The sequence below is a fragment of the Myotis daubentonii genome, chromosome 16, assembly GCF_963259705.1.
Source record: "Myotis daubentonii chromosome 16, mMyoDau2.1, whole genome shotgun sequence".
Lineage (NCBI taxonomy): Eukaryota > Metazoa > Chordata > Mammalia > Chiroptera > Vespertilionidae > Myotis > Myotis daubentonii.
In genome coordinates this window covers 55,665,198-55,691,332 of record NC_081855.1, presented here as the reverse complement: position 1 = coordinate 55,691,332, position 26,135 = coordinate 55,665,198, and the positions used below count along the sequence as shown (strand labels likewise).

The window sequence follows — 26,135 nt, the reverse complement described above, 5'->3', positions numbered from 1 at the left end:
ACAGCACAGCCAGGCCTGGCAGGTGAGGGGTCACAGGACTCGCGAAGGGAGAGAACAGAGCACTGGGACACGGAAATGCACGTGAATGGCACCCTTCATCCTCTACTCGTCCAGCAGCAAAGACCTATGATGCGCTCGTATAAATCTCAGGCTGTGAGCCAGAAACCCACGTGCCCACACCTGCCCCCCCCCCCCCCCCCAGGCACCTCCAGGATCCATAAGCCGTGGCGACCAAAGAAAGAGAATCAGCGCGGCCCTCAGCAACGCCAGGCGCAGACAGGACGCCGTGGCCCCGCTTTCACGAGAAAACACGGCGGCTTAAGTTCTCACTCCACATGGTCAGTGCGCCTCCTTCCCAAGTCACTGCCCCGGCCCACGGCAGCAGCGACACTGGGGACCGAGCCTTGGCGACGACGCCCTCCGGGGGACCAGGAGCGCGCGGGGCCTCACTCCATGGCTGCCAGCTGCTCGATGGCACTGCGGACTTTCTTTGCGATTTCTTCAAACTCTTTCTGCTTGTGGTTGGCTTCCTTTGCCTGGAAATAAAGGACAGAGTCAGGAGAGTGACACAGCAGCTTCCAAACCGCACCGTGTGGCTGAGGTCAGCGAGACTGGGGTCCGAGCAGCACCGGCCGGGCTGCCCGCGAGCCTGGCAGAGCCTCCTCTCGAACACCAGCTTCCCCCGAACACAGCACCTCCGCCTCCCGCCGCCCGCTGCCAGGGCTAGCTTCCAGCCTTCCGCCTGCTCAGCGCTCCCTCCGGAGAGCAAGTGACAACCACATTAGTCCCACCTTAATTTTTTTTTTTTAATATATATTTTATTGATTTTTTACAGAGAGGAAGGGAGAGAGATAGAGAGTTAGAAACATCGATGAGAGAGAAACATCGATCAGCCGCCTCCTGCACATCTCCCACTGGGGATATGCCCGCAACCCAGGTACATGCCCTTGACTGGAATCGAACCCGGGACCCTCCAGTCCGCAGGCCGACGCTCTATCCACTGAGCCAAACCGGTTTCGGCCCCACCTTAATTTTTAAAAAATGTTTTTATTGATTTCAGAGAGGGAGGGAGGGAGAGAGAGAGAGGCATCAATGATGAAAGAGAATCACTGACTGGCTGCCTCCTGCACGCCCCCTACTGGGGACCAAGCCCACAACCCAGAATTGAACCCGGGACCTTTCAGTCCGCAGGCCCACGCTCTATCCACTGAGCCAAACCAGCTAGGGCTGCCCTACCTTAATTTTTATTCTCCTTGATTTGTCACATTAAAAAACAAACTCTAACATTTAGAAATTACTTTCAATATGTACTTTTTAAAAAAATGAACTTTAGAGAGGAAGGGAGAGAGGGAGAGAGAGAAAAATAGAGAGAGGGAGAGAAAGAGAGAAACACATCAATTGGCTGCCTCCCGAACTCAAACCCGAAGCCTGAGCATGTGCCCTGACCAGGAAGTGAACTGCTCATCTTCTGCTGTACAGGACGATGCCCCAACTAACAGCCACACCAGCCGTGTGGCTTACTTACTTTAAAATTAAAAGAAAATTTAATTTTGCCCTGGCCTATGTGGCTCAGTTGGTTGGAGTGCCATCTGTCCTCGCACCAAAAGGTCGCAGGTTTGATTCCCAGTGGGGATATACCCTGGTTTCAGGTTCAAACCCCGATCTGGGTGCGTTCAGGAGGCAACCCATCGATGTTTCTCTCTCCCTCTCCCTTCTTTTCTCTCTCTGAAATCAGTGAAAACATATCCTTGAGTAAAGATTTAAAAATAGTAATAATAAACATTCTTTTTAAAGAAAATTTGATTTTAAAAATAATACATTGACAAGAACAAGAGAAAACGGCCAATGGCGAGCCTGGTAAGGGACCCGCGCCTGAGCCCTTGCAGACCCTGTGCACACAGGCTGCCATGTCAGCACCACCACACGGAGGCCAGCGCCGTCCGCACACGCTTCCTACCAAAGGGGCTGAAGAAACAACAAGAACCTCCTGTGAGAAACAGTGAAACTGGCCGAGCAACCTGTGCGGCAGCTCCCGCCTGCCCCCCCAACCCCCCCGCCCCCCCCAAACCCCCCCCCCTGGGGTTTAGGAACCCGAGTCCGCAGAGAAGCAGCTGCTCCGGTGCTCCCGTCGGACGTTCACCCTCCACGGGCTTGTTCACACTGGCTCCCCTCGCTCCACTTCCCCCAAAGGGCGGGGCAGCGATGCACATGCAGGGCTGTCGTGGGCTGGCCTCGCAGTGACCTGTCCGCCCACCGGCCGCGGCACCTCCTTTAACCGGGTCTCAGGCGCACAGCACCACCAGCACCGCCCCGCCGCCCGCACCGGTGCAGCGCAGCACAGCGTGTCCTCTGGTTCTCAATAAAACGTCTGATAAACGACTGCCCTGCACTGTGTGGTGCGCTCACATAACAGGCTTCACACCTGGGTCGAAACAGCCTACAAAACAGATGAGCCTTAGGGAGCCAGCCCACGTGCGGGCGCACGTACAGCGCGATTGAAACTTCGTGGCCCACGCGCAGAAGTCGGTATTTTGTGGAGGAGCCGATATTTTGTGGAAGAGCCACACTCAAGGGGCCAAAGAGCCGCATGTGGCTCGCGAGCCACGGTTTGCCGACCATGGGCCTAGGACATCTCAGACTTGAGGGCCGCGGCTTAGCTTAAACTTTCCAGCCCTCTTTAAAATATGTAAATTTTAAATGACCTGGAAAGGAATACACCGGGTGGCAGTGGCCACCCCTTATAGAAGCTCATACCGCTTATGACTAAACAGACAAAAAACCTCATGCATCACGGGAAGTGTTCTGTATGACTCACACCCGATGCCCAATAAATGCCGCCCACCCCGCCGGTGCCGACAGCGCCCCCTGCTGGCTTCCTGCTGGGCAGTGCTGTCACCTCCACAACAGGCCCCAGCTCTGCCTTTCTCCCTTCTATGGTCCCTTCAGCCTCACTGGCCGCCCCAGTCTTCCTCCCGTCTGCTCAGCCTGTCCCCTAACGACAAACAAGGCTGGTCTGTCCCCTAGAGCCGCCGGCCACCTTCAGCCTGCGGCCACCCACCAGCCCATGCCTGCTTCTGTGCAGCCACCCGGCTAATGGGCTTACATCTGTAAACGGGTGTGGAAACAAGAACATCACAGACGCCATCTCACAGACGCGCTGCGAGAGGGTGTGGGGCTGGAGGGCTCGGCGTTGCAGGCGCCCAGCAGGCCGCTCGGGGCTCTCAGCCATCACACGTACCACTTTGTTCTTGGCTCTTTCCTTGTCCAGTTTCAGGAATTCACCGAGGGTCAGCTCCTCGAACTGCTTCCTGACAGAAAGGAAGGCACAGCCTGACGAATGCTTCTTGTGTTCCTCCCTAGGGAGCGACGCAGGGCGGGTCAGAGGCGGCGGGTCAGAGGCCGCAGCTCGTCGCCACCGCCTCCCACCCTCCGCCTGCAGACGCCCGCTCGCTGGAGAGCAGTGACGTCCCAAGTAGACGGGACCAGGACTAGGTCCCCGGCCACCTCCCCACGCGGCTCGGCGCAGCGCCTTCCCTCTGTGGACGCCCCCCCCCTCCCCCTTCCCGGATGGAGTCCCCAGGAGCCCGGAGCAGTGAGTAGGAAGTGCTACGTGAGTCCAGAGCTGTCACACGTCAGATCCCCGAAAACCCTCAAGGTGTTTTTTGGTTTGTTAATCCTCCCCCGAGACTGCAACGGAGGGATGTGCCTCTGACCGGAGTGGAACCTGTGGCCCTGCAGTCCGGGCTGGTGCCCGCTATCCACTGAGCCAAACGGGCCCAGGCCTCTAGGGATGCGCTGAAGCAGCCTCATACCCCGGGAACTGTCACATAATCTACTGGTTTGGAATGAGGCCCGCGGCCAGGCTTCTCCAGGGAAGCGCTGGGCCGCGCACCATCACGTCTGCGTGGGAAGCAGGCGGGCGGAGCGCCCAGCCCCGAGCCAGGGCCCTACGGACGAACACAGGCCACAGGAAGTCCAGAGGGTCAGCCCACACTGGCAAGGACATGAAACATCGCCGCGCGTAGGAGACCCACTCCCCAGAGCACGCTGGCATTTCCCAGGGCTCCCGGTGTGCCCACCACGCCACCCCGTCAACACTGGGCCGCGGCCGCAAACACAGTCCCCGGCTCGTCTCCACGGGAAAGGAAAGTGGTGGAAACAGGCGACTCTGCGGGGGAGGTGAGAGCGGGCACTGGCCGGCAGGAGACACTGCGGGCCCCTGAATGCAGACACGGGGTCCCGTCCCCTACAGAGCGAACCCCAGCGGGGCCCAGGGCCCCTCTGGAAGGCTGGTTGGTGGTGTGGGAACTGTAGCACAGTAAGGCTTGAGGTTTAAAATTGAAACAAGCCCTAGCTGGTTTGGCTCAGTGGACAGAGCGTGGGCCTGTGGATTGAAGGGCTCTGGGCTCGATTCCAGTCAAGGGCACGTGTCTGGGTCGCAGGCTTGATTCTCTCTCATCATTGATGCTTCTCTCTCTCTCTCTCCCTCTCCCTTCCTCTCTAAAATCAATAAAAACATATTTAAAAAAAAAAAAAAAAAAAGCTCTTGCCCTGACCAGTTTGGCCCAGTGGCTAGCGCCTGTGGACGGAAGAGTCCCAGGTTCCATTCCGGTCAAGGGCACATCCCCAGCAGGGGGCGTGCAGGAGGCAGCTGATCCATGTTTCTCTCTCAGGGATGTTTCTAACTCTCTATCCCTCTCCCTTCCTCTCCGTAAAAAAAAATCAATAAAATATATTTTTTAAAAAAACCTCTGAAACCAGAAAGGCACCTGGGCACCCTGGTCACAACAGGGGCTGCTCCCGGTTCTGTCCAACCTCCAAGGCCTGGGGACCGACGGGAAAAAGCCTCTTCAACGCGCACCGAGGGGCACCGGCCCCACCAGGCTGCGAGGCGGAGGCGGAGGCGGCGGGAGGCGCACGGAGGTTCGTCTACTTGCAACAGCTGCTTGGGCGCAAAATGAGGCCGGAACCGCTCCCGCCCCAAGCGTCCCTCCTGGAAATGCGGTTTCCCGGCTCCGCGCAGAGCGGAGGGGCGGGCGCCGGCACTCACAGGGGGTCGTCGTCCGGCTCCCAGCCTTCCAGCTCCTTGAAGCAGAAGAAGCACTGGGCCAGGTCGGGCTCGTTCTCGGTGGGGCAGTGGATGAAGCCGGCCGCGGCCATCTGCAAGGGAAGGCAGGCTCGGACCCGCGGCGCGTGCCCTCCGGGAGCCCAGAGGGGGGCCGAGCCCGCGGGAGGGACACCCCGGGAGCCCAGAGGGGGGCCGAGCCCGCGGGAGGGACACCCCGGGAGCCCAGAGGGGGGCCGAGCCCGCGGGAGGGACACCCCGAGCCCGGGAGCCCAGAGAGGGGCCGAGCCCGCGGGAGGGACACCCCGAGCCCGGGAGCCCAGAGGGGGGCCGAGCCCGCGGGGGGGACACCCCGAGCCCGGGAGCCCAGAGGGGGGCCGAGCCCGCGGGAGGGACACCCCGAGCCCGGGAGCCCAGAGGGGGGCCGAGCCCGCGGGAGGGGACGGGCCCGGGACCCCGGGCCCCCCCGTCTCACCCGTTCCGGGGTGCAGGCGCAGCCCTCCAGGAAAGGCCAGTTTCTGAACGTGGAGACGCGGTGGTCCTTGAGGTAGAGCTGCCAGGCCGCGGGCAACGACGGGGCACCCATCCCACCGCCACCCCGAGCGGTGCCGCGATTCAAATCGAGCGGTTGGCGGCCGCCGCGAGGCCTGTCGGGAACGCCCAGCTCGGGAGCGGCCCTCGCGGCCTTCTGGGAGTGCGCGGGGCATGCTGGGAGTTGTAGTCCTTCCTCTGCGTGGCTTGGCTTCTGCGCCCCGTGCACCTAGCGACCTCGGTCCCGCGTTTGCCGCTTCCCACGCTTAGCAGAGTGGTGCGAGCGGAGCTAAGGTGGGCTGCAGTCCTCCTAATGGATTTAAGGAGGCGCCGGTCGAGTACATCTGTATGAAGCCCTTTCAGCCTGCAAACTCTGGTTGTCCTTGTGGGCGCCCCACTCCTGGGGCCCCCTAGTGCCAGCTCCCCCTGCCCCCGAGCCAGCTGAGTTGGAATGTGTGCTGAGACCGAGCAGCCTCCAGGGAAAAGATGTCCCAGGTGAAATCCAGGGCTCCGCCTCCGCCCTGGCTCAGGGAGCTATGAACTCGGCTCTTACCACGTCTTTTCACTGCGGCTTCTTGGAAGTCTCGAAATCAACCCTTGGAACTGGGTTTCTGCCTTCCCATCAGAAACCCTCCGGAACCAGGCATCCCTCCAGGTCCAAGGCGGGCCATGCTGCAGCACAGATACTTATTCAGTCAGGCCCCTATGGACGGGCCCTCAGGTCGCTAATTCTGTACCATTGTATATAACTAGAGGCTCAGTGCACGAAATTCGTGCACGGGTAGGGTCCTTTGGTCTGGCTGGTGATCAGGGCTGATTGGGGCCTTCCTTCCCCAGCTGTCGGCTGTGGGCCAGGGCCTTCCTTTGTTCTGTGCCGCCCCCTGGTGGTCAGCGCACGTCATAGTGAGCAGTCAAACTTCCAAGGGGACAGTTTGCATATTAGCCTTTTATTATATAGGATACTGCAGTAAACACTTTGTATGAATATCCCTGTGTTCTGGTACTTTTGCTTCCAGGGGCTAGATTTCTAAAAGTGGATTTTTAGGTCAAATGTGAATTTAAATTTTTAACAAACTCATTGAGCACCACCGGCCAGAGCTAATCAATCATTCTTGAACTGCGAGCTATTCAGAGTGGGGCAGAGAGGTGGTGGGGTGCAGTGGGGGACAGCTGGCTCCCAGGGGACTGCACACTCTCCTGGGGTGGGGGGGTGGGGAGGCAGCAGAAGCTTGTCCACCTGTGGGTGTCACTGTCCTGTCATGGTCAAGGGGTTATCCCGAGGCTAACATTCCAGGGTTTTCAGGGCAGACCCAAATGTCCGGTGGAGCCCAGGACAGAGTGGACAAAGAGTGAAGCAAAAGGCAGACCTGGTGTGGGAACCGCTTGCAAAAGATCCAGATGGTAATCAGTTTAGCTCTGGGGCCATCCAGTCTCTGACCCCACCCAGCTCTGCCCTTGTAGCTCAGACACCACCACGGACAATTCGTAGATGAATGAACGTAGCTGGGTTCCAATAAAACTTTGCTTATGGATACGGACATTTGAATTTTCTATCACTTTTACATGTGACGAAAGACTATTCTTTTCTGATTTGTTTTGAAAGGTGTGTGTCCGGGCATGCAGGGTCGGAGCTGTCGTTTCTGTCTCCTTTCTCAGCAGGCGGTGGGCTCAGACTTGGCGAGGCGCTCTGGACACCACGCAGCGTTGCCCCGGGCTGGCCTGTCCCTGCAGCGGCTTGATTCCGACCAGGGCGTGGCCACGGAGACGGGGATCCTGCTCAGAGCAGGGGGAAGACTGGGCTCTTGCCAGGGCAGGTGGACATATGGAGGCTACAGGGCTCCCGGGAAGCGAGGCTGGTTGGGGGGAGCGGTCCGGCCCTTTGCAGAAGACTCGCAGGTCGGGTGCACGCCGGCTGGGGCTTGGGGCCCATCAGGACTCTTGGAAGATTGTTTTCAAAATAATCTGCAGCAGGAGGAAAAGACAAAGCCCTCACACGGGAGAGGCTCGGAGGCGCTCTCGGGAGGACGTGATGAGGGAGAGGGCTGCTCAGTGAGTTCCCCACCTCCCGTTGGAAATGTGCTAATGAGGCTCCTGTGACCCAGGGGCCAAGAAAGGCTTTCTGTTTGTAAACCATTGAAAAGAAATCCATAAACATTATTTCGGGATATGTAAACATTACAAAATTTAACAGGGGGATCACTTTGTAAAGTATATTCTTGTCTAACCGCTATGCTGTACACCTGACACTAATATAAAGTGATATTGAATGCAACTCTACCTGGAAAATAAAATTAAGCCCCGCTGGTGTGGCTCAGTGGTTGAGCGTTGACCTATGAACTAGGAGGTCACAGTTCGATTCTGGTCAGGACACGGGCCTGGGTTGTAGCCTCAATGCCCAGTAGCGGACATGCAGGAGGGAGCCGATCCATAATTCTCTCTCAATCACTGATGTTTCTCTCTCCCTCTCCCCTCCTCTCGGAAATCAATTAAAAATTAAAAAAAGAAAGAAAAGAAAATTAAGTGAAGGAGGCAAGTGTGGCCCTTGATTCCTAGCGCCAGGTCTCCCAGCCTCCTGGGCGACAACCAGCCAGCAGCTGCTCTGCGCTCCCCGCTCCACTCACACGTAGGGGCTACCGCAGGGGCAGGGGCCACGCACCCCCCCCCCCGCCCCCCACCCGTGAAGGGACACGCCCCACCTGGGTGAGCGCGTAGTCCTGCTGGGTCAGCTTCCAGACCATCTCGAAGTGATCCACGTCCTGGAGGTCTTCGAAGGAGGCTCGCCACCCCGCTCGGCACAGGGTCTGGTGGGAGGAGGGCGCAGGGGAGCATGTGGCGCGGGAGAGGAGAGGGGGGCTCTCACCCCGTGCCTGGCACAGAGCAGGGGCTCACCACGCATCTGCCGAATCGGCGAACTGGCGATGGAGGGACTGGGGCCGTTGGGGTGAAATACAGGGCAGGATAGGAGACCGCATGGCCCCGACCTCCAGCCCATGCCAGGCTGCCGGGTACCTGGTAAAACTCCCTGGACTGCCTGTGGAACTCGGGGCTGTCGTGTTGGCCCACGATCACCAGCATGGGGCAGGCTGGACCCCTGGGCTTCGCGGAGGCCGCCTCCAGGTGCCACTGTGGGCTGTTCCTCAGGGCATCCTCCCTGTGCGGGAGGAGGAGGGGGGCGGTCAGGAGGAGAGGAACCTCACACCCACCTCACACCCTCCCCGCCTCACGCCGCACCCCTCCTGGGCTCCAGCCAGCGGGGAGGGGGACTCACGGGGTCAGGCGCAGAGGGGCGTTCACAGAGGTGTGCACGATGGGCCCCAGGTCGTAGATCCCACTCAGCAGGAAGCAGGCTGGGAGGGAGGAACCGCCAGAGGGCCGGTGGCAGCGGGGCCACCCACCCAGACCAGGCCTTGTGCAGGCTCAGCGTGGGCCGGCCCAGGATGGGGGGGAGGGGCGGGTGGAGACAGAGGGGGAGGGACCAGAATAGGAAACCAAAAGCAGCAAGCAGGCCCCGCTCACAGACCCAAAGCCCCCGGGTCAGCAGCCAGTGCTGGCCCCCAGCTCAGGCCCCGTGGGGGAGGGGAGGCCAGGCTGCCGGCCCCACGGAAACCTTTGAGGTTGGGCGTGACTCCCCGCTCGGTCCAGTTCACCAGGAGCATCATGGCGGCCAGCTGGGCCCCGGCCGAGTGTCCGCACAGGTACATCCCCCTGGGAGGGCCAGAGCGGAGGCCGCGTCGCTGCTTGTCCTCCGCTCCACGGGCCAGAGGGCAGCTGGGCGGCACGAAGGGGCTGAATGGCTGGACCCAGTGCCCCCCAGCCCCTCCAGCCCCCCAGCATCGTCAGCCAAAGGACACCTGCGGCGACACCCACTCGTTGCCCGGGAACCGCTTCTGCAGGAAGGCGAGGCTCCGGGCCACCTGGTCCGCCATCTGGTCCAGGGTCCCTGTGGGAGACGCGCAGGGCAGGTGCTGTGAGGGCTCGCTCCCCGCAAAGCCCCCTGGCCCCCACCCCTGCTGGGCCACCGCCGTACCTTTGGGGGCCAAGGTGTAACCCACTACCACCACCGCCGCTCCCCGCGCGGTCAGGGGGCCCGCCATGTAGGCCGACTCGTCTTTACTGCAGAGAGACCAAGAGTGACCCCGGGAGCTCCGCCACCACTGCCCCTGCCCCTCAGCCGTGTGGCAGGAGGAGGCAGGCTCTGGGCCTCCGTTCCTACGGCGCCACCTAACGCGATTTTCGCCGTAAGTCAGAACCCACCTACGTACGTAAGCACCTACATCACTCACGTGGAGCACAGACACAGCAGTGATGAAGTGAAACAGGAAAAAAAACTTCAAAGAATGATAACAATTCCTGACCTTTACTTGTGGTAAGTAAATAATAAAAAAACATAAAGCACGTATGTGCATACGTTGAAATGACGGAACTTTTCTTTTTTATAAATAAACTAGAGGCCCGGGGCATGAAAATTCATGCACTGGAGGGGGTCCCTCAGCCCAGCCTGCCCCCTCTCACAGTCTGGGAGCCCTCAGGGGTGGGAGGCAACCCAGCAATCAAGGGAAGGCGACGCCCCATCACACCTCTGCTGCTGCCACTGCTGGTAGCGCAAGCCTCGGCCGGCCCTGGTTACCTGAGCCTTGGGCAGCCCTGGGCGGCTAGGGGACTGAGGGGACTGGGCGCCACCATCTTTGAGGGTGGGGCAGTCAATTAGCATATTCCCTCCTTATTGGCTGTGGGCACCACCATCTTTGTGACGGCACGAGGGCCAATTAGCATATTCCCTCTTTATTAGATAGGATGGGAGATAGTGACGTAGTCAGGAAAGGATGTACATTGAGTCCGACGTAACCTGAGGACTGTCTATGTACATGTACTAGAGGCCCAGAGCATGAAATTCGTGCAAGAGCAGGCCCTCCTTCCCCCGGCTGCCCGCACCGGCTTCCCTCTGGCACCCGGGACCCGGGCTTCCCTCACAGCCCCCGGCTCCCTCCAGAAGGTCGTCCAGAAGGACGTCCGGTCTACTTGGCATATTACTCCTTTATTATTGTAGTTTTTTTAAAGGTGCCTCTCCCTTTGCCCCTGCTCCTCCCACGCGGCAGACCCACCTTCCGCTCTGCCAGTATCCGCCATGAAGGAACACGAAGAGCCGCAGGGCTGTAAGACAAAGCACGCGGCTGAGGCCGGCTCCCATGGGCTCCACAAGACGCCCGCCCTGCTCACCTTCCGACGCCGCCCGGGGAAGTAGCCGCCCGGCCCTGCCCACCTTCGGACGCCCCCGCGGGGAAGTAGACGTCCAGTGTCTCGCCTTCGCCGGCTCCGTAGGGCACATCCAGCAGGCTCCTCCGCGTGGCCCGGGCCCTCCTGGTGGCTGTCCCGGGAAACGGACAGGGCTGTCAGCGCAGCTCGGGCAGCGGCCGCTCCTATCTGATTTCAGGTGGAAACCTTTTTGCTAAAAGCCTCTTTGCTGCCCGGCCAGCGTGGCTCAGTGGTTGAGCGTCACCCTATGAACCAGGAGGTCACAGTTCAATTCCCAGTCAGGGCACATGACCGGGTTGCGGGCTGGATCCCTAGTAGGGGGTGTGCAGAAGGCAGCCAATCAATGATTCTCTCATCATTGATGTTTCTCTCTCTCTCCCTCTCCTTTCCTCTCTGAAATCAATAAAAATATATTTTAATAAAATAAAGCTTCAAGCAACCATTGCTCAGAGAGCCTGCAAGGATCTAACCACTAGAACCAAACCGGCTCCCAGATGTCCACGCGCGCGCGGGGCACAGGCCACACAGCAGGACATGCCGAGCAGAATGGATCTATTGGGAATTAAACACATTTTAATTGATTAGAACCAGGAGGCTTTGTTGAGTGAAGCAATTAGGCTGCACCGAGTCTAAGCTGAACCCTGAGAATGTTAGCACACTGCACACTGTTTACATCTGAGAGGGGTTTAATCTGTGAACGTTCTGTGCTGACTGAGCGTCTGTTTCCAAGATCAGTGGATGCCGTCATTTTTTCCTATGAAGAAATAACAGCCCTTAACCGGTTTGGCTCAGTGGATAGAGCGTCGGCCTGCGGACTCAAGGGTCCCAGGTTCGATTCCGGTCAAGGGCATGTACCTTGGTTGTGGGCACATCCCCAGTAAGGAGTGTGCAGGAGGCAGCTGATCGATGTTTTTCTCTCATCGATGTTTCTAACTCTCTATCCCTCTCCCTTCCTCTCTGTAAAAAAATCAATAAAATATATTTAAAAAAATAATAATAAAAAATAAAAATAAAAAACAGAGTTAAAAAAAAAAAAAGAAAAGAAAAAGAAATAACAGTGACACCATTAAAAAGCACACAGAGAGCTTGTGAGGGAACTGTCCCCGCCGCCGCCAGGGTGACGATGGTGTGAACACAGATACAGGATCTCACTGCCCGGAATCCTAATGGCAGCGTATTAAGTACGTGCTGCCCTGCCTGTGTCACGTAAGATTCCTTGGGGAGCCTGCCCAGTCAGTGCACAGAGAGCTTCCTCATTCTTTTCTTTATAAAAAACACACACAGTTAGTTAGTGTCTCGTCCTATGGCTGCCCGTTAATTTATTTACACAAGTCACGCGGGCTGCTGGACAAAAACCACATCCTGGTCCATCCTCCTGGCTCCTCCTCCCCCAGCTCATCCTGAATCCGGAGCCGAGCCTCCTCCCCACCCCACTGAGAGCCGCCGGGTCCCCCAGAGCGTGGATCCCGAGGGCGGAACACGGGGGGCTTCGAGCACAGGCTTGTTACAAAGTTCCTCTTGTGAAAAAGCACAAAGGGGCTTCTGCTAGTCACACCCAAAGCTGTCTTACAGACACGCTCCAGGGCCTGGAGTCAGGGTCTGTTTGCTGCTGGTCCATGAGTCGGCTTCAGCGTAAGGCGAGAGCCAGCATTCAGAGTAAATGCGTTTTGGTAGAATGGCTTTATCTAGTGAGAGAAAGTAGGGCTTTCAAGCTAACCCTTGTACAGGAATGTTCATAGCGGCACGATTCACAACAGCCAAACGGCGGAACCAGCCCAAACGTCCATCCGTGGCTAAACACATGCGGTTTGTCCACACATGCAAAGGGAATGCTCCAGTATGGGGGGACTCCGAAACACCAGACACAGAATTCCACCTTGTGGCTTGATTTGTAAGAACTGCCCGGAACAGGCAGACCTGTAGGGACAGGAAGCAGTTAGTGGTTGCCAGGGGCGGGGGGGGGGGGGGGGGGGGGGGTAGTGGGGGGAGGAGATTGGGGAGTAACTGCTTGACGGGTAGGGTTTTTCTTTCCAGAAAGATGAAAATGTTTTGGAACTAGAAGTGACTGTACTAAGTACTGCTGAAGTGTTAAAATGGTTAAATAGTAAACATTTTTAAAAATATATTTTTATTGATTTCAAAGAGGAAAGGAGAGGGAGAGAAACATCAGTGATGAGAGAGAATCATCGATCGGCTGCCTCCTGCACACCCCTGATTGGGGATGGAGCCCACAAGCCAGGCGTATGCTCTGGCCGGGAATCCAAGCGTGACCTCCTGGTCATAGGTCAACGGCAGCCTGGCTAGAAGAGTCAGTTTTATCTGACACGTATTTTACCACAATAACACGGCATTAGGGCTTGTGTTGTGCGTTCCTTTGTTTTCTTCCCTTCATTTTTCTGGTGCAGAGTAAAAAGCCCAGTCTTGTAGCCAGTGAAGGCAGGAGGGCTCTGGGAAAACCGGTCAGTCGCGGAGGCTGTCAATCACAAGGCCCCTCCCACCTTGCTGGTGATTGGTCCTCCTGTGGGGAGGCATGGTCTTGGAAGCAGAAGTTTGGAATTCCCGTAAGTAGGTGGAGCTTGCTGGAGGAGACAGAGCAGCAGGAATCAGTTCTAACATATGTAAATCATATATATTTTAGAGGCCTGGTGCATGAAATTCGTGCGGGGGGGAGGGGGGGTTGTCCCTCAGCCTGGCCTGTACCCTCTCGCAATCTGGGACCCCTCGGGGGATGTCCAACTGCTGGTTTAGGCCCAATCCCGCAGGCATCGGGCCTAAACCAGCAGTTGGACATCCCTCTCACAATCTGGGACCACTGGCTCCTAACTGCTTGCCTGCCTGCCTGCCTGATGCCCTTAACCACTCTGCCTGCCTGCCTGATCACCCTTAACCACTCTGCCTACCTGCCTGATACCCCAACCACTCTGCCTGCCTGAATGCCCCTAACTACTTGCCTGCCTGCCTGATCACCTCTAACCACTCTGCCTGCCTGCCTGCCTGATCGCCCCTAACCACCTCTGCCTCAGGCCCCGCTGCCGTGGCTTCGTCCGGAAGGATGTCTGAAATGACGTTCAGAAGGTCATTAGGCTGTCCAGTCTAATTAGCATATTATGCTTTTATTATTATAGACTAGAGGCCTGGTGCACAAAATTGTGCATGGGTGGGGTCCCTCGGCCTGGCCTGCGATTGGGACCAATCGGAGCCAGCCAGCAGAGGGGAGGGACCACAAGAGGTTGGCCAGCTGCAGGAGGTTGGCTGTGGGAGCGCACTGACCACCAGGGGGCAGCTCCTGTGTTGAGCATCTGCCCTTTGGTGGTCAGTGCGCATCGTAACTACCGGCTGGTCATCTGGTCGTAACAGTTGCTTAGGCTTTTATATATATAGATTACATGTGTATGGCAGTCTGGGTAAAACAAGTTTAAGATAAATAGTTCTTAAAACCTCTCTCTGCTCTCTGCCCAGGCTCACCCGGCCCCAGCGTAAGGGCAGCCAGCCTTTGATGGGGAATGAGCTGACCTACTCATTAGAAGAAACCACCCCCACTGCCAGCTAATAGGACGACGCCGTCAGGGTGGATACAGATCAAAAATAAGAAAAAATGAATGAATTCTCCCGGCTGCAAAAGAGGAAAACAGAGTTCACCTCCCTCCCTGTCCTTAGAGCGTTACTTTAGGAACCTTCCGTGGAATTGTAAATCGTTTCTCTACCCCTTTGAGACGTATGGCAGTATTTTAAAAGCTAAACCAGTCTCCAGCCGGTTTTACAATCTGGGAAATTGTTTCTCAAAGACCCGGGAGGCGTCCCTTTGAAATATCATCACCGGGAAGGACAGCGCCCCAGCCTGTGGGTCGCCTGGGGGCAGGAGCCTACCTTCGGCGGGTGCCTGGCTCCAGGTTGCAAAACTACCTCTGGTCATAAGGTCACTGGGTAAAGGCAATGCCGGTGCTCCTTTAATTACAGGTGGGTTTTGGCGGGACCAGCGTGCCCTCCGGCTTGAGCACAGCCCCCTCCGCCTTGAGCGCAGGTATGTATGCTCCGGGCGCGGCTGCCTGGCTGTATCTGAGGGTGAGGTTTCCTTTGGCTTTGCAATCCCCAGCGCTTGCCCGTGATGGGCATCTGTACCCAGCAAAACGTGCTTTCCTTCTCTCTGTGGGAGGTTTTTCCGGTTCGGCAGGACATTTTTTCTGCTTTACAGCCCTTTGCTGTGTTTCGCTGTCTCCCGTCAGTGTGACTCCAATGAGGCGATCTCCAAGATTACAGGCGGCACTGATGAGCCTGGGGCACGAAGGCCAGCTGGTGGGTGCTAACAGTGCCCCCTGACTGTCATCACGACCCCCCCCACACACCACCTGCCCCACTCTGACCCGGAAGCTGTGTTCAGGGGGTCACACACCACCTGCCCCACTCTGACCCGGAAGCTGTGTTCAGGGGGTCACACACCACCTGCCCCACTCTGACCCGGAAGCTGTGTTCAGGGGGTCACACACCACCTGCTCCACTCTGACCCGGAAGCTGTGTTCAGGGGGTCACACATCACCTGCTCTGAGCCCGGGGACCTTTTTTAACCTCGTCATTCAGGGCCTTGCCGGGGGAGGCTTCTCTCTTGGGGCACAGCGTTGGGAGATGGCACCAAAACACTCAGCAATGGCCCTGGCCGGTGTTGCTCAGTGGGTAGAGCGTCGGCCTGCGGACTGAAGGGTCCCAGGTTCGATTCCCAGTCAAGGGCACATGCCCGGGTTGCGGGCTCGATCCCCAGTAGGGGGCGTGCAGGAGGCAGCCGGTCCATGATTCTCTCTCATCATGGATGTTTCTCTCTCTCCTTCTCCCTTCCTCTCTGAAATCCATAAAAACATATTTAAAAAACAAAAACAAAAAAACTCTCAGCAATGAGGACTGTTATGGGCTGAACGTGGGTGCCTCCCCCAAACCCCCCAAATTCATGCTGAAGCCTACCCCCTAATGTGAGGGTATTTGGAGCCGGCCCCTTTGGGAGGTGGTTAGGGTTAGATGAGGGCATGAGGGTGGAGGCCCTGTGATGGGATAAGAGGCCTCATAAGAAGAGAAAGAAAGACGGGAAGTCTCTCTCTCTCTCTCTCTCTCTCTCTCTCTCTCTCTCCTCTCTCTCTCTCTCTCTCTCTCCCCCCCCACCCCCCATGTGAGAACACATAGCAGGAGGCTGTCTGCAAACCAGGAAGAGGCCCCTCCCCAGGGAACCAAATTGTCTGGCCCCTGATCGGGGACTTGTCAGCGTCCAGAGCTGCGAGAAGTCGATTTCTGCTGTTTAAGCCTCACCAGCCGATGGCACTGTGTTATGGCAGCTTGAGCAGACCAATCATAAGACAAATGATATTTAAATGCAAGATATTTTTTAAATTAAAATTAATACCCAAAGTCTACGATGGACAAAATGTCAGCATTTTAAACAGCAACAGGTTCCACCCCACTCGCCTGGCCTGGCCCGAAGGGAGCGCTCCCCATCTCGCGGCACCTCCGGGCGCTGGTGCATGGGAGCCGGAGGGAGAGGGACACGGGCTGCAAGCTGACCCGGGGCCACGGAGCGCGGGGACTAAGCACAGTGTCTGCGGCCACGGCAGCACCGTCGTCTCAGCTCCTGCTACTTATAAGACGACCCCTCTCCCCCTCCGGACGAGTAAGATAGACAAACAGGTTTTCTCCAAACTCAGGCAGGTGGCACTGCGCCCTCAAATATTTACTGAGCAAATAGGAGTATTTGGCTCCCAGCTGGGCTCAGCAGGCATCTCTGAAGAGCCCAGGACTCAGCTCCGCCCGGCTCTGTGGGGACGGAACCAGCCCCCAGCCTGCGCCTCCAGCTGGCACCTCAGGTGGGACAGCCACCACCCAGCTTGGAGGAGTCTGCGCCAACAACCCATTTTCCCACGGAGGGAGGTGCTGCCCTTTGCTCACGCTTCCCAAAAGCCCGCCTCCCCGGAGCGTTGAGACCACAGCCAGCGCTCCGCAAGCCCAGGCAGCGCTCCGCAAGCCCAGGCCGAGGGGGGACCCAGCTTGGCGTTCACTAGCTTGCAGGTCCCCAAACCCCGATGTCTTTAATGAAAAAAAAGACCTTCCTTTGTTCACTCCGTCGCCCTGTGCCACCGGGCGTGTGGCCTTAAGGCCTGGCATGGCTGGCAGGGCAGAGGGGCAAGGGGCACGATTGGTTGGGCCTCCCGCGCTCTCCTGGCACCGGGCCTGGGCGCACCAGGAGGCTTAGGCAGTGCCCGGGCCTTGGGAACTGCCCTGAGAGCTGGCTGGGCAGCGGCTCCACCCCCAGCCCCAGGTTCTGAACCGCTGCCACACGCTAAAGTCCACCCAAGCGGCCGAGAAGCGGTGCCCTGTACCCTCGCTTCCTATCTGTGAGTAGGTCCTCAGGGCTTCCTCTGCTCCGTGGCGGACAGTCCATCTGCTGGGGCTGTACTGCTTCTCCAGCTCCTACGGGACACGACGGGTTCCATTAGACCTCCGGCCGCCACCGTGTGCCCGCCTCCCTCCCGCCTGGGGGCTCCTCTGCCCCAGAACCCCTCCCCCATCCCCCCCCCCGGGCCCCCCCCCCCACATCTCAGGTTCCCACAGCTGCCCTCCGCTGCCTGGCTAGCCCTGCCCACCCTACCTCCCCCATCCACCCACCAAATAATCAGGAGCTTCAGGTACAGCAAACGGCCATAAAGGGAAGATGAGGCCCCATAAATGTGACCCGATTAACCCCAGCGGCTCAGACCCAGGTAGGCCGGGGAGCTGGGGTGGCCGCTGCAGAGAAAGGGACGCGGAGTTGACCTCCCCGAGGGTGGGATCTGACGCAGGAGGACACGGCACAGCCGCAAGCACGGAGGTGACAAGGGAGGAAGGAACTGAAGGTCAGCTCTGAGCCGCTGACCGGCCAGCCCGCTAAACGCAGAGGGAGGCCAGGTGCCTGGGGCTGAGGGCCGCGGGCCTTGAACGCCAGGCGAAGATGTTCGGACTCAATCCAGAAAGTAGGAGGAACAGGGGTTTGGGACAAAGGCACAAAGGCACAGGAGGACGGGGAAAGGCCAGGCTGGGAAATTCATGGCGAGGCCGTGGGCTCTGGAGTCGGCTGGGCCGCGTGCCCTCCACACTCCATCACTGACAGGCCGTCTTACCCTGGACAGACCTCTGGGGTAAGACTTCACAGGCTCTGGGCCTCAGTTCCGCCATCCCGGTAACGGGCATAACAACAGCAGCCTCACAGGGTCAGAAGATGTAGGGCGTGTGAACCAATAAGGCGACCACTCAGATGCGGTGACCGCCTCTTGCTGCTGACAGGGCTGCTGGCCAGGGGTCTTGGGGTCTGAACCCTCTCACCTGCACATGCTGTTGTCATGGGGTGTCTGCAGCCGGGCCCGGCACAGCCTGTGACTGCCGCCAGCATCCTCATGGCTATATTCACGATGGTGACAGTGCAATGGGTTTCTGATGGGCCTCTGATAGTGTAGGGGTGTGTGTGTGTGTGTGTGTGTGTGTGACAGAGAGACAGACACACAGTGGGATTTCGTAGGGGCAGGATCCACACTTAGTAACTCATCAGATTCTCAGAGGCCTGCCTGGCCAGAAAAAGGGACACTGCCTACCTCACACGCCGGAAAGCCAGTTAGGAAATCACAGTCGAATGGTGACCTGACAAGGCCCTGCGCACCGGTAGGTGGTTCTGGCCCACGCGCACCGCCGTGCACACGGCCTCTCGCATCCTCGGGCGCCTGGCACATCCTTCACTCGCGTTGCATAACCTCAGACTCGGGCGGGACTTCGGCCCGGACTCCGGGGGCCCATGGCTATTCCCGGAGCCAGGGCTGCAGCGATCCCTACCCTTCAAGCGAGGCTCCCGGGCTCTCAGAGGCCTGCGGGGGGCGGGGGCGAGAGCCCGGTGCCGGCGCACAGTAGGCCCTCAATGGCGCCTCCGGAACCTCCACCTGACCATCCTCCGCCCTCAGCCCCGGCCTCTCCTGCCACCCGCCTACCTCTCCCGACATCTTCCTCCAGGGAGCCTCGCCCTTGCGGTCCTCCTGCGGCGCATCCATCCCGTCTCCGCTCGCATCTGCTAGTGCCGGGCGCACCGCTCACCCGGGCGGACAGGGCGGGCAAGGTCAGGGCAGGCCACGCCCACCCAGCTCGCCACGCCCCCATCCCCGCCCCCCACCCCCTCCACCCCCCACCCCCTCCACCCCCCACCCCGGACCCGAGCCCCGCGGCACGGCCCGGACCGCCCTGGGGAAGTCTGGCTGCGGATAAATCTCCCGCCAGCTCCGGCCGCGGTGATTGGCCCGGGCGCCGGCGATAAAGGCGGGAGCGCGGGCCCGGCGCGAGTTTCTGCAGCGGCGGCCGTGGCTTCCCTCCTGCGAGCTCCCCGCGGCGCCATGAGCTTCAACCTGCCCACCGTGCTGCCCGGCGCCCCCAGCCAGGCCCGCGGGCAGATCCAGGTGCGGGCGCGGCGGGGCCTCGCGCGCGGGATCGGGGGCGGGATCGGGGGCGGGGGCGCGGGCGGGTCGGGGTCGTTGCCCGTGCGCAGCGGCCCGAGCTCACCGCTCCTCCTCTCCTAGGTGATTCTCGGACCCATGTTCTCAGGGAAAAGGTAATGGCCTCGTGGGGTGGGGGGTGGGCAGGACCTCCTCCTCCTCCTCTCCCTCCTTCCTCCTCCCCCACCCGGAACACGCCCTCCTCCCCTCCACCCTCCCGGGCCGGTCGCCCTGGCAGGCCCCACCACCGCCAGACCCCGCGTGCCCTCCGGGATGCCTGCCCCTCCCATGCCTGCCCGCCCCATCCCACCCCCCGGGATGCCTGCCCCTCCCATGCCTGCCTGCCCGCCCCATGCCTTCCCCCCACCCCCCCATGCCACTCCCTAAAATGTAGTCCTGGAGGAGGCCCACCTCCCCTGCCCGCCAGGCCACCCCTCCTTCCTGAGCCCCGCACTCAGAAGGGGGCGCCAAGTCTTAAAAGCTGCGCCTCTGGGCCTCCTTCCAGGGAGATTTCCTTAGACACTGAGCCTGAGCTGCAAGCGGGCGTCTGCTCCCCAGGGCCCGCTGTGATAGGACCGGAGGAGGTGGGGCTCCTGAGCTCCTCAAAACTCCCTGGCTCTTTTTTTTTTAATGATTTTATTGGTTTTTAGATAGAGGAAGGCAGAGGGAGAGGTAGAAGCACCAATCAGCTGCCTCCTGCACGCCCCCGACTGGGGATCTAGCCGAAACCGGCATGTGCCCTGACAGACACAGTGGGTGTCTGTGAGCCCGGGGAGGTGGCGGGTCCTCCCCACTGCCCTCGCCCGTGCGCCTCACTGCCCCACTGCCCTCGCCCGTGGGCCTCACTGCCCCCCTGCCCGTGCGCCTCACTGCCCCCTGCCCGTGTGCCTCACTGCCCCTGCCTTTGCAGCACTGAGCTGATGCGGCGGGTCCAGCGCTTCCAGATCGCCCAGTACAAGTGCTTGGTGATCAAATACGCCAAGGACACGCGGTACAGCAGCCAGTTCTCCACGCACGACCGGTCAGTCCGCCCCCTCCTGACACCTCACCTGAGAAGCCCCGTGAAGTTTCACGGCACAGAACATGCTGTCAGAGCCTTCGGTGGGCGGTGAAGCAGGCTGACGCCCGGCATGGAGTGTTCCAGTCGGCGAACTTCTTAGGTTGCCTGGCATGGGAGCCTGGGACGAGGCCTTTCCCGGGGCTCTAGCCCTGTGGTTCTTCACCGGGGGCGATTCTGCCCCCGGAGTCCATTCAGCAACGCCTGGGAATGTGTTTAGTTTTCACAGCTGGAGGGGGGTGCGTGCCTCTGGCATCTGGTGGGCAGAGGGCAGGGGTGCTGCTGGGCATCCTGCAATGCTCAGGGCATAGGGCGGCCCCCACTCCACAAGGACCCGCCACTGTCGCCTGTAGCGCCTGCCAAGGTTGAGAGCCCTGCAGAGGCTGCAAGCTGGTTTTGTTTGGCCTACATTTTGTTTTTTGTTGTTGTTTTTCATTTATTTTTAAGTTAGAGGCCCCGTGCACGAATTTGTCCCTCGGCCTGGCCGGCGATCGGGCCGATCGGGGCCCTCTCGCCCAGTCCCTGTCATGGCCGATCGGGGCTGGCCACGGGGGAGGGACTGCGGGAGGTTGGCTGTGGGAGTGCACTGACCACCAGGGGGCAGCTCCTGCATGGAGCTGCATCATAGTGACCGGTCGATAGGCCATTTAGTTGACCAGTTGTAACGGTCGCTTAGGCTTATATATACATATATATACACACATACATTTTTATTGATTTTTAGAGAGGAAGGGAGAGAGATAGAAACAACATCAATGAGAGAGAATCATTGACCGGCCGCCTCCTACACAGCCCATACTGGGGATGGAGCCCGAAACCCCGGGCATATGCCCTGAATGGGAATCAAACTGGGACCTCCTGGTTCATAGATTGGTGCTCAACCACTGAGCCACACTGGCCGGGCTGAGTTATATTTTTCTTCCAATTTTTAAATGAAATGAAAACATTTTGTTTGCCCCTAATGGCACCGTGGGGCCCGGACACTGCCCGAGAGTCATCAGGTGCCCCCTGGAGAGAAGCAGAGAAGCGCTTACGTGGTTGGCATCGCTAATTTCTAGTCCTGAGCGTGCGGTGAAATGGCGTGTGTAGAATAACCGGTTTTCCGCACACGGGCCTTTCCTCTCCCCAGAGGCCTTTGCGTGGGTGCGGACATCGCCAAGCTGTAGGCAAACATGGCAGCCTGCCCTGCCAGCAGAGCTGGTGCCAGCGCCGGCCCCTGGTCCTGCCTCTGGTTTGGGTCTCCGGGTGCCCCTGGCCTGCTCACCTCCGGCTCTCTCCCCAGGAACACCATGGAGGCCCTGCCGGCCAGCCTGCTGCGGGAAGTGGCCCAGGAGGCCATGGGCGTGGCTGTCATCGGCATCGACGAGGGGCAGTTTGTAAGTTGGCTCGTCCGGGCTCGGCCTTCCTGGGACCCCCGACCGTCCCCCTTTCTCATCTTTATCTTGTTCTCTGGGTTCAGCTGGGCAGCGAGTGGTAGGCTGACCCCTTCGCCTTGCTCCTTTGGAGACGCGCCTGCAGGCCTGCAGCCGCTGGGAGGGTCGCGGCCGCCCTGCCTGCAGCTCCCTCTCCCGCCGGCCAGCGGCTGCCCTCCGCACAGCCTGCCGCAGGGCTTCCGTGTCCATTCCTCCTGGTTTGTTTGGTGTGTCTGGCTGTGAGCGCTCGCGGCGTGGTTTCTGGCCGGGAGCCGTCTGCCTGTGAGGTTCTCCGGGCACTGCGTCCCCATGTGCTGGGTTTGAAGACTATTTTCCATTTCTGGGATTTCCGGTCAGCTCCTCTTTTATTTTTATTTATTTTTTAAAATATGTTTTTGTTGATTTCAGAGGAAGGGAGAGGGAGAGAGAGAATCACTGAGCATTGATCGGCTGCCTCCTGCACGCCCCCACTGGGGATGGAGCCCGCAACCCGCACCTGTGCCCTGACCAGGAATTGAACCGTGACTTCTTGGTTCATAGGTCGACCTCAACCCCTGAGCCACGCCGGCGGGGCGAGCTCCTCTTTTATATCTGCTGTGCGTCTGCGTGTAAGAACCTGCATTTCTTCCTAATCGGTGCTGTGCGTGCATCCTGTCCTGACTGTGTTTCTCTTTCATTCGAGTCTCCGTTTAACACTAGATTGCCCAAGGAAGTCATTTTGACTGCTTTTTAATTTCAATTAGAAAAACAATTACGTATATAAGGACACAATGTCTTAGAATTTTGTGACTTTTTGTACAACATATAAATGCGTTTATTAATAATTGTAGTTACCTCCCCCCTCCTTCATTTCCGGTATATATATGTGTGTTATACCTATATTGCCTAAAAGCAGTCATTTTGACTGCTTGGGAAATTTTAAATAATCAAATGACTCTTATTATTGAATTGAGTAAATTTCTTATATGACCAGTTCGGCTCTGTATTGAAATAACAGTTTTCATTTTTTTTCGATTACCGTCACATAACATACAAGTACATGATAAATTGTCGATACTTGATAAGTTGCAGTTGCTCAATAAGCTAAACTAGTACTTGTTATTCAAATCTTTATGCAGTGATACTTGTTCTAATAAGTTGTTTATTTTATTTCTTTTGCGCCCTAAATTCATGAAAGAAATGTCGAATAGAAGTGAGTTATTGGAAAAGCTAAGGAACATAAGTGAAGAGTGCTCCGATATTATTCTTTCACAATGCAGTCATTTTGACTGCTTTTGGGCAGTATAGGTATATACTAAGTTTCAGCCTTTCTAGTGTTAAGGCCTGCCCCATTTTTCTCTCGGTTTGTCCTACATCTAGCAGATGTGACATACCTGGTGCTGCTCGGTCATGTGCTGTAAATATTTCTTTTTTAATTTTCACCTGAGGATATTTTCCCATTGATTTTTAGAGAGAGTGGAAGGAAGGAGGGAGAGGGGGGAGACAGAGAGAGACATCGATGTGAGAGAGACACATCAATGATGACAGAGAATCATTGCCTGCAACCAAGGTACGTGCCCTTGACCGGCATCGAACTGGGGACCCTTCAGCCTGAGGACCGACGCTCTATCCACTGAGCCACACCGGCCAGGGCTATCACATCCTTCATTCCTGTCCCTGGGGGCCTTCGTGCCTCGGTGCCAGCATGAGGGCCAGGACGCGGAGCCAGAGGTCGTCAGCTGCCACCTGAGCCAGCCGGCTCTGGGCAAGCTGATGACAGGGTGCACACCTACCTCCCGGCGTCCTGGTTTCCCCTTTGGGTTCTACCCCATTGGACCTTGCTCAGGAGGCAGCTCGCTGCAGGTGGGGGCGGAACCGTACCCGGAACCCCAGTGGGCAAACGTGCCACCATCCTCCTTTCCTACCTTGTCCCTGTACTGCAATTACTTTACAACGAAGCCCCAAATTTACTAAGTACTTTGAAATCCCATCTGAAATGTAACCTGTAGCCTGGCCGGTGTTGAGTGTCCACCTGTGAACCAAGAGGTCACCGGTTTAATTCCCCAGCGAGGGCACAGGCCCGGGTTGCAGACTCGATCCCCAGAAGGGGGCGTGCAGGAGGCAGCCGGTCAATGAGTCTCTTATCGTTGATGTTTCTATCTCTCTCTCCCTCTCCTTTCCTCTCTGAAATAAAAAAATATATATATATTTTTAAATGTAAATCCTTAAAAAAAAAATCAATGGACAAAATATGCTCGCTCCTCGAGTGACGATTAGTTAAAATCCAAACAAAACTAACGGCCACAAGTGTCAGCAGCGAGGTTCGCGGCGGGTGAATGCAACCGACAGACACCTGGGTGCTCCGTCCGTCCTTACCTTGGGCCGTGGGGAAGTCCTTCCTGGGGCCCCGGGGCGGCGTGTGAGCGGGACAGAGCTTCAGGCAGAAGCACCTGCTCTTCGTGGGCACCAGTGTCGCGAGTGGGGGCCGAGGTCCCTCTGAGCGTCCCCGGGTGAGGAAGGGCTGCCCTGACGTGTCGGTGTGGACGGCGATGCTGGCCAGTGGCAGGCCTTCCCCGTGGCTCCCGGCAGCCGCTGCTCAGGTCGCATCACTGGGCGCTCACTCCTCCGCCCGCGCTTTCCAGTTCCCCGACATCGTGGAGTTCAGCGAGACCATGGCCAACGCCGGGAAGACGGTCATCGTGGCTGCGCTGGACGGGACCTTCCAGAGGAAGGTAGGGCCCAGGTCTGGGTCCTGGGGCGGGACCCGGAGGGAGGACGAGGCCTGGGAGGCACAGGTGTGCACGGAGACCGGCAGCCCCGCGAGCCTCCCCGTCTCAGCGGGCGCTCCCTGGATGCCGGGCCTCGCCCGAGCCCAGGCCCTCAGAGGAGCCAGCCCAGCTCCCGGGTGTGCCCGGGCGTGAGTCCGCCCCAGACTGGGTGCCCTCGCGGCAGGGGCTGGCATGGGGGGGGGGCGAGGTCCAGGCAGCTTCCGGGCTCCAGGGCTTGTGAGTCAGAGGATCTGAAAGCCGAGCCCGGCCAGGTGAGCACCCTGCCGCCCCGGCCAGGCCTTCGGGACCGTCCTGCACCTGGTGCCGCTGGCCGAGAGCGTGGTGAAGCTGAACGCCGTGTGCATGGAGTGCTTCCGCGAGGCCGCCTACACCAAGAGGCTGGGCCTGGAGAAGGAGGTAGCCGCCCGCTGCGCCCAGGGGTGGGGGCCCGGGGTGCTGTGCCCGCTCAGGCCAGGACCCTTTGTGTCCCCAGGTCGAGGTGATTGGAGGAGCCGACAAATACCACGCCGTGTGCCGCCTCTGCTACTTCCGGAAGGCGCCGGGTCCGCCCGCCGCGCTGGACGGGGAGGACAAGGAGAACTGCCCGGCGCCGGGGAGGCCGGGGGAGGCTGTGGGTGCCAGGAAGCCCCTGGTCCCTCATCAGACCCTGCAGTGCAGCCCCGCCAACTGAGCCCGGGGTGGCACCCCCTAGCGGACACCTGCCCCGCGTGAGCCGCCTGTCGGAGGAGGAAGCGGGCGGGAGCTCAGGGGCTGTGGAAGCTGTCTGCAGGCCCTTGCCCGCGGTGGTCCGCAGCCCGTTTCCCTCTTGGCCTGCCCCCCGGCCTTTCTCAGTTCCCTCCCGGCGGCTGGAGCCGGCCCTGCGCTGCGGCTCTGGTTCTGGCCCGGCAGCCGCGGCTCCTTCTCCTTTGGGGTGCGGAGCAGGCCGCAGGCTGTGGTGACGTCAGCTGCGCTGGCTCCTTCCCTCTCTGTGGCTTTCGCTGCTGAGTTTCTGTTCTCACCGGGGAGTCTCGCTCCACACGAAGGCGGCCATCCCTGTGCCGGGACCGGGACGCCCGGCCGTGCCTGCTGGCTTCTCCCCGGGGCCCAGCCCTCCCTGTTCTGGGATCACTTTCTCAGAAGTACAGCTTCTGTCACGTGGGTGGCGCTCACCCGGCTGGGGCTCGGGCCCAGGGCTTTGCTGTCTTTGGGGGGGGCGGGGGGGGGCCAGAGGCAGGCCCCTGGGTCTGCTGCTGCCGTGTGTGAAGTTAATGACTAACATTAAAATGTGCTGGTTGCTGGGAGCGCATTTCTCTCGAACCACCTGGAATTCCCCGGGTGCACAGCAGACACTGATGTGATCTGTTGGGGGTTTCTTTCCAGATCTTTCTCTAGTTCTGCTGCTCTCAGCCACAGCCTTTCCTGACAGACAAGGTGGTGGAGCAGGTCCTACGAGGAACGTTCCCTGTTCTCCTCTCCAGATGGGGTTCGGGACAGAATGGGGTTCGGGACAGAATGGTGAACAGAGGCGCCCGGGCCCGAGTTAAGAGGAGGCGGCTGCTCAGTGCTGCCAGCTGGGGCCGTGGGGTCAGG

The 26,135-nt window shown here is 58.9% G+C and overlaps 3 protein-coding genes across 4 annotated transcripts; 1 reads left to right on the top strand and 2 right to left on the bottom strand.

The window, feature by feature from the left end:
- Nucleotides 1-304: 304 nt before the first annotated feature.
- Nucleotides 305-5,726, bottom strand: BIRC5 (baculoviral IAP repeat containing 5). The gene is made up of 4 exons (XM_059671382.1): nt 5,541-5,726; nt 5,051-5,160; nt 3,239-3,356; nt 305-536 (listed from the first exon to the last, which is right to left on the bottom strand). The coding sequence occupies exons 1-4, from the start codon at nt 5,649-5,651 to the stop codon at nt 447-449; spliced, it is 429 nt and encodes a 142-aa protein (XP_059527365.1). The 5' UTR covers nt 5,652-5,726; the 3' UTR covers nt 305-446.
- Nucleotides 5,727-7,082: 1,356 nt separating this feature from the next.
- AFMID (arylformamidase) lies at nt 7,083-18,970 on the bottom strand. The gene is made up of 11 exons (XM_059671376.1): nt 18,835-18,970; nt 17,203-17,293; nt 10,857-10,961; nt 10,699-10,747; nt 9,624-9,709; nt 9,464-9,536; nt 9,204-9,301; nt 8,865-8,943; nt 8,606-8,747; nt 8,293-8,397; nt 7,083-7,558 (listed from the first exon to the last, which is right to left on the bottom strand). Exons 1-11 carry the CDS (start codon nt 18,892-18,894, stop codon nt 7,526-7,528), a joined length of 921 nt encoding a protein of 306 aa, XP_059527359.1. The 5' UTR covers nt 18,895-18,970; the 3' UTR covers nt 7,083-7,525.
- A 95-nt stretch (nt 18,971-19,065) lies between these two features.
- Nucleotides 19,066-25,594, top strand: TK1 (thymidine kinase 1). Of its 2 annotated transcripts, XM_059671381.1 has the most exons (7): nt 19,066-19,293; nt 19,414-19,445; nt 20,240-20,350; nt 21,669-21,762; nt 24,420-24,509; nt 24,843-24,962; nt 25,039-25,592. In XM_059671381.1, the coding sequence occupies exons 1-7, from the start codon at nt 19,231-19,233 to the stop codon at nt 25,234-25,236; spliced, it is 708 nt and encodes a 235-aa protein (XP_059527364.1). In that variant the 5' UTR covers nt 19,066-19,230; the 3' UTR covers nt 25,237-25,592. The 2 variants fall into 2 exon arrangements, with proteins under 2 accessions (XP_059527364.1, XP_059527363.1); XM_059671380.1 differs by lacking the exon at nt 24,843-24,962 and having other exon boundaries at nt 19,088-19,293; nt 25,039-25,594.
- Nucleotides 25,595-26,135: the final 541 nt, after the last annotated feature.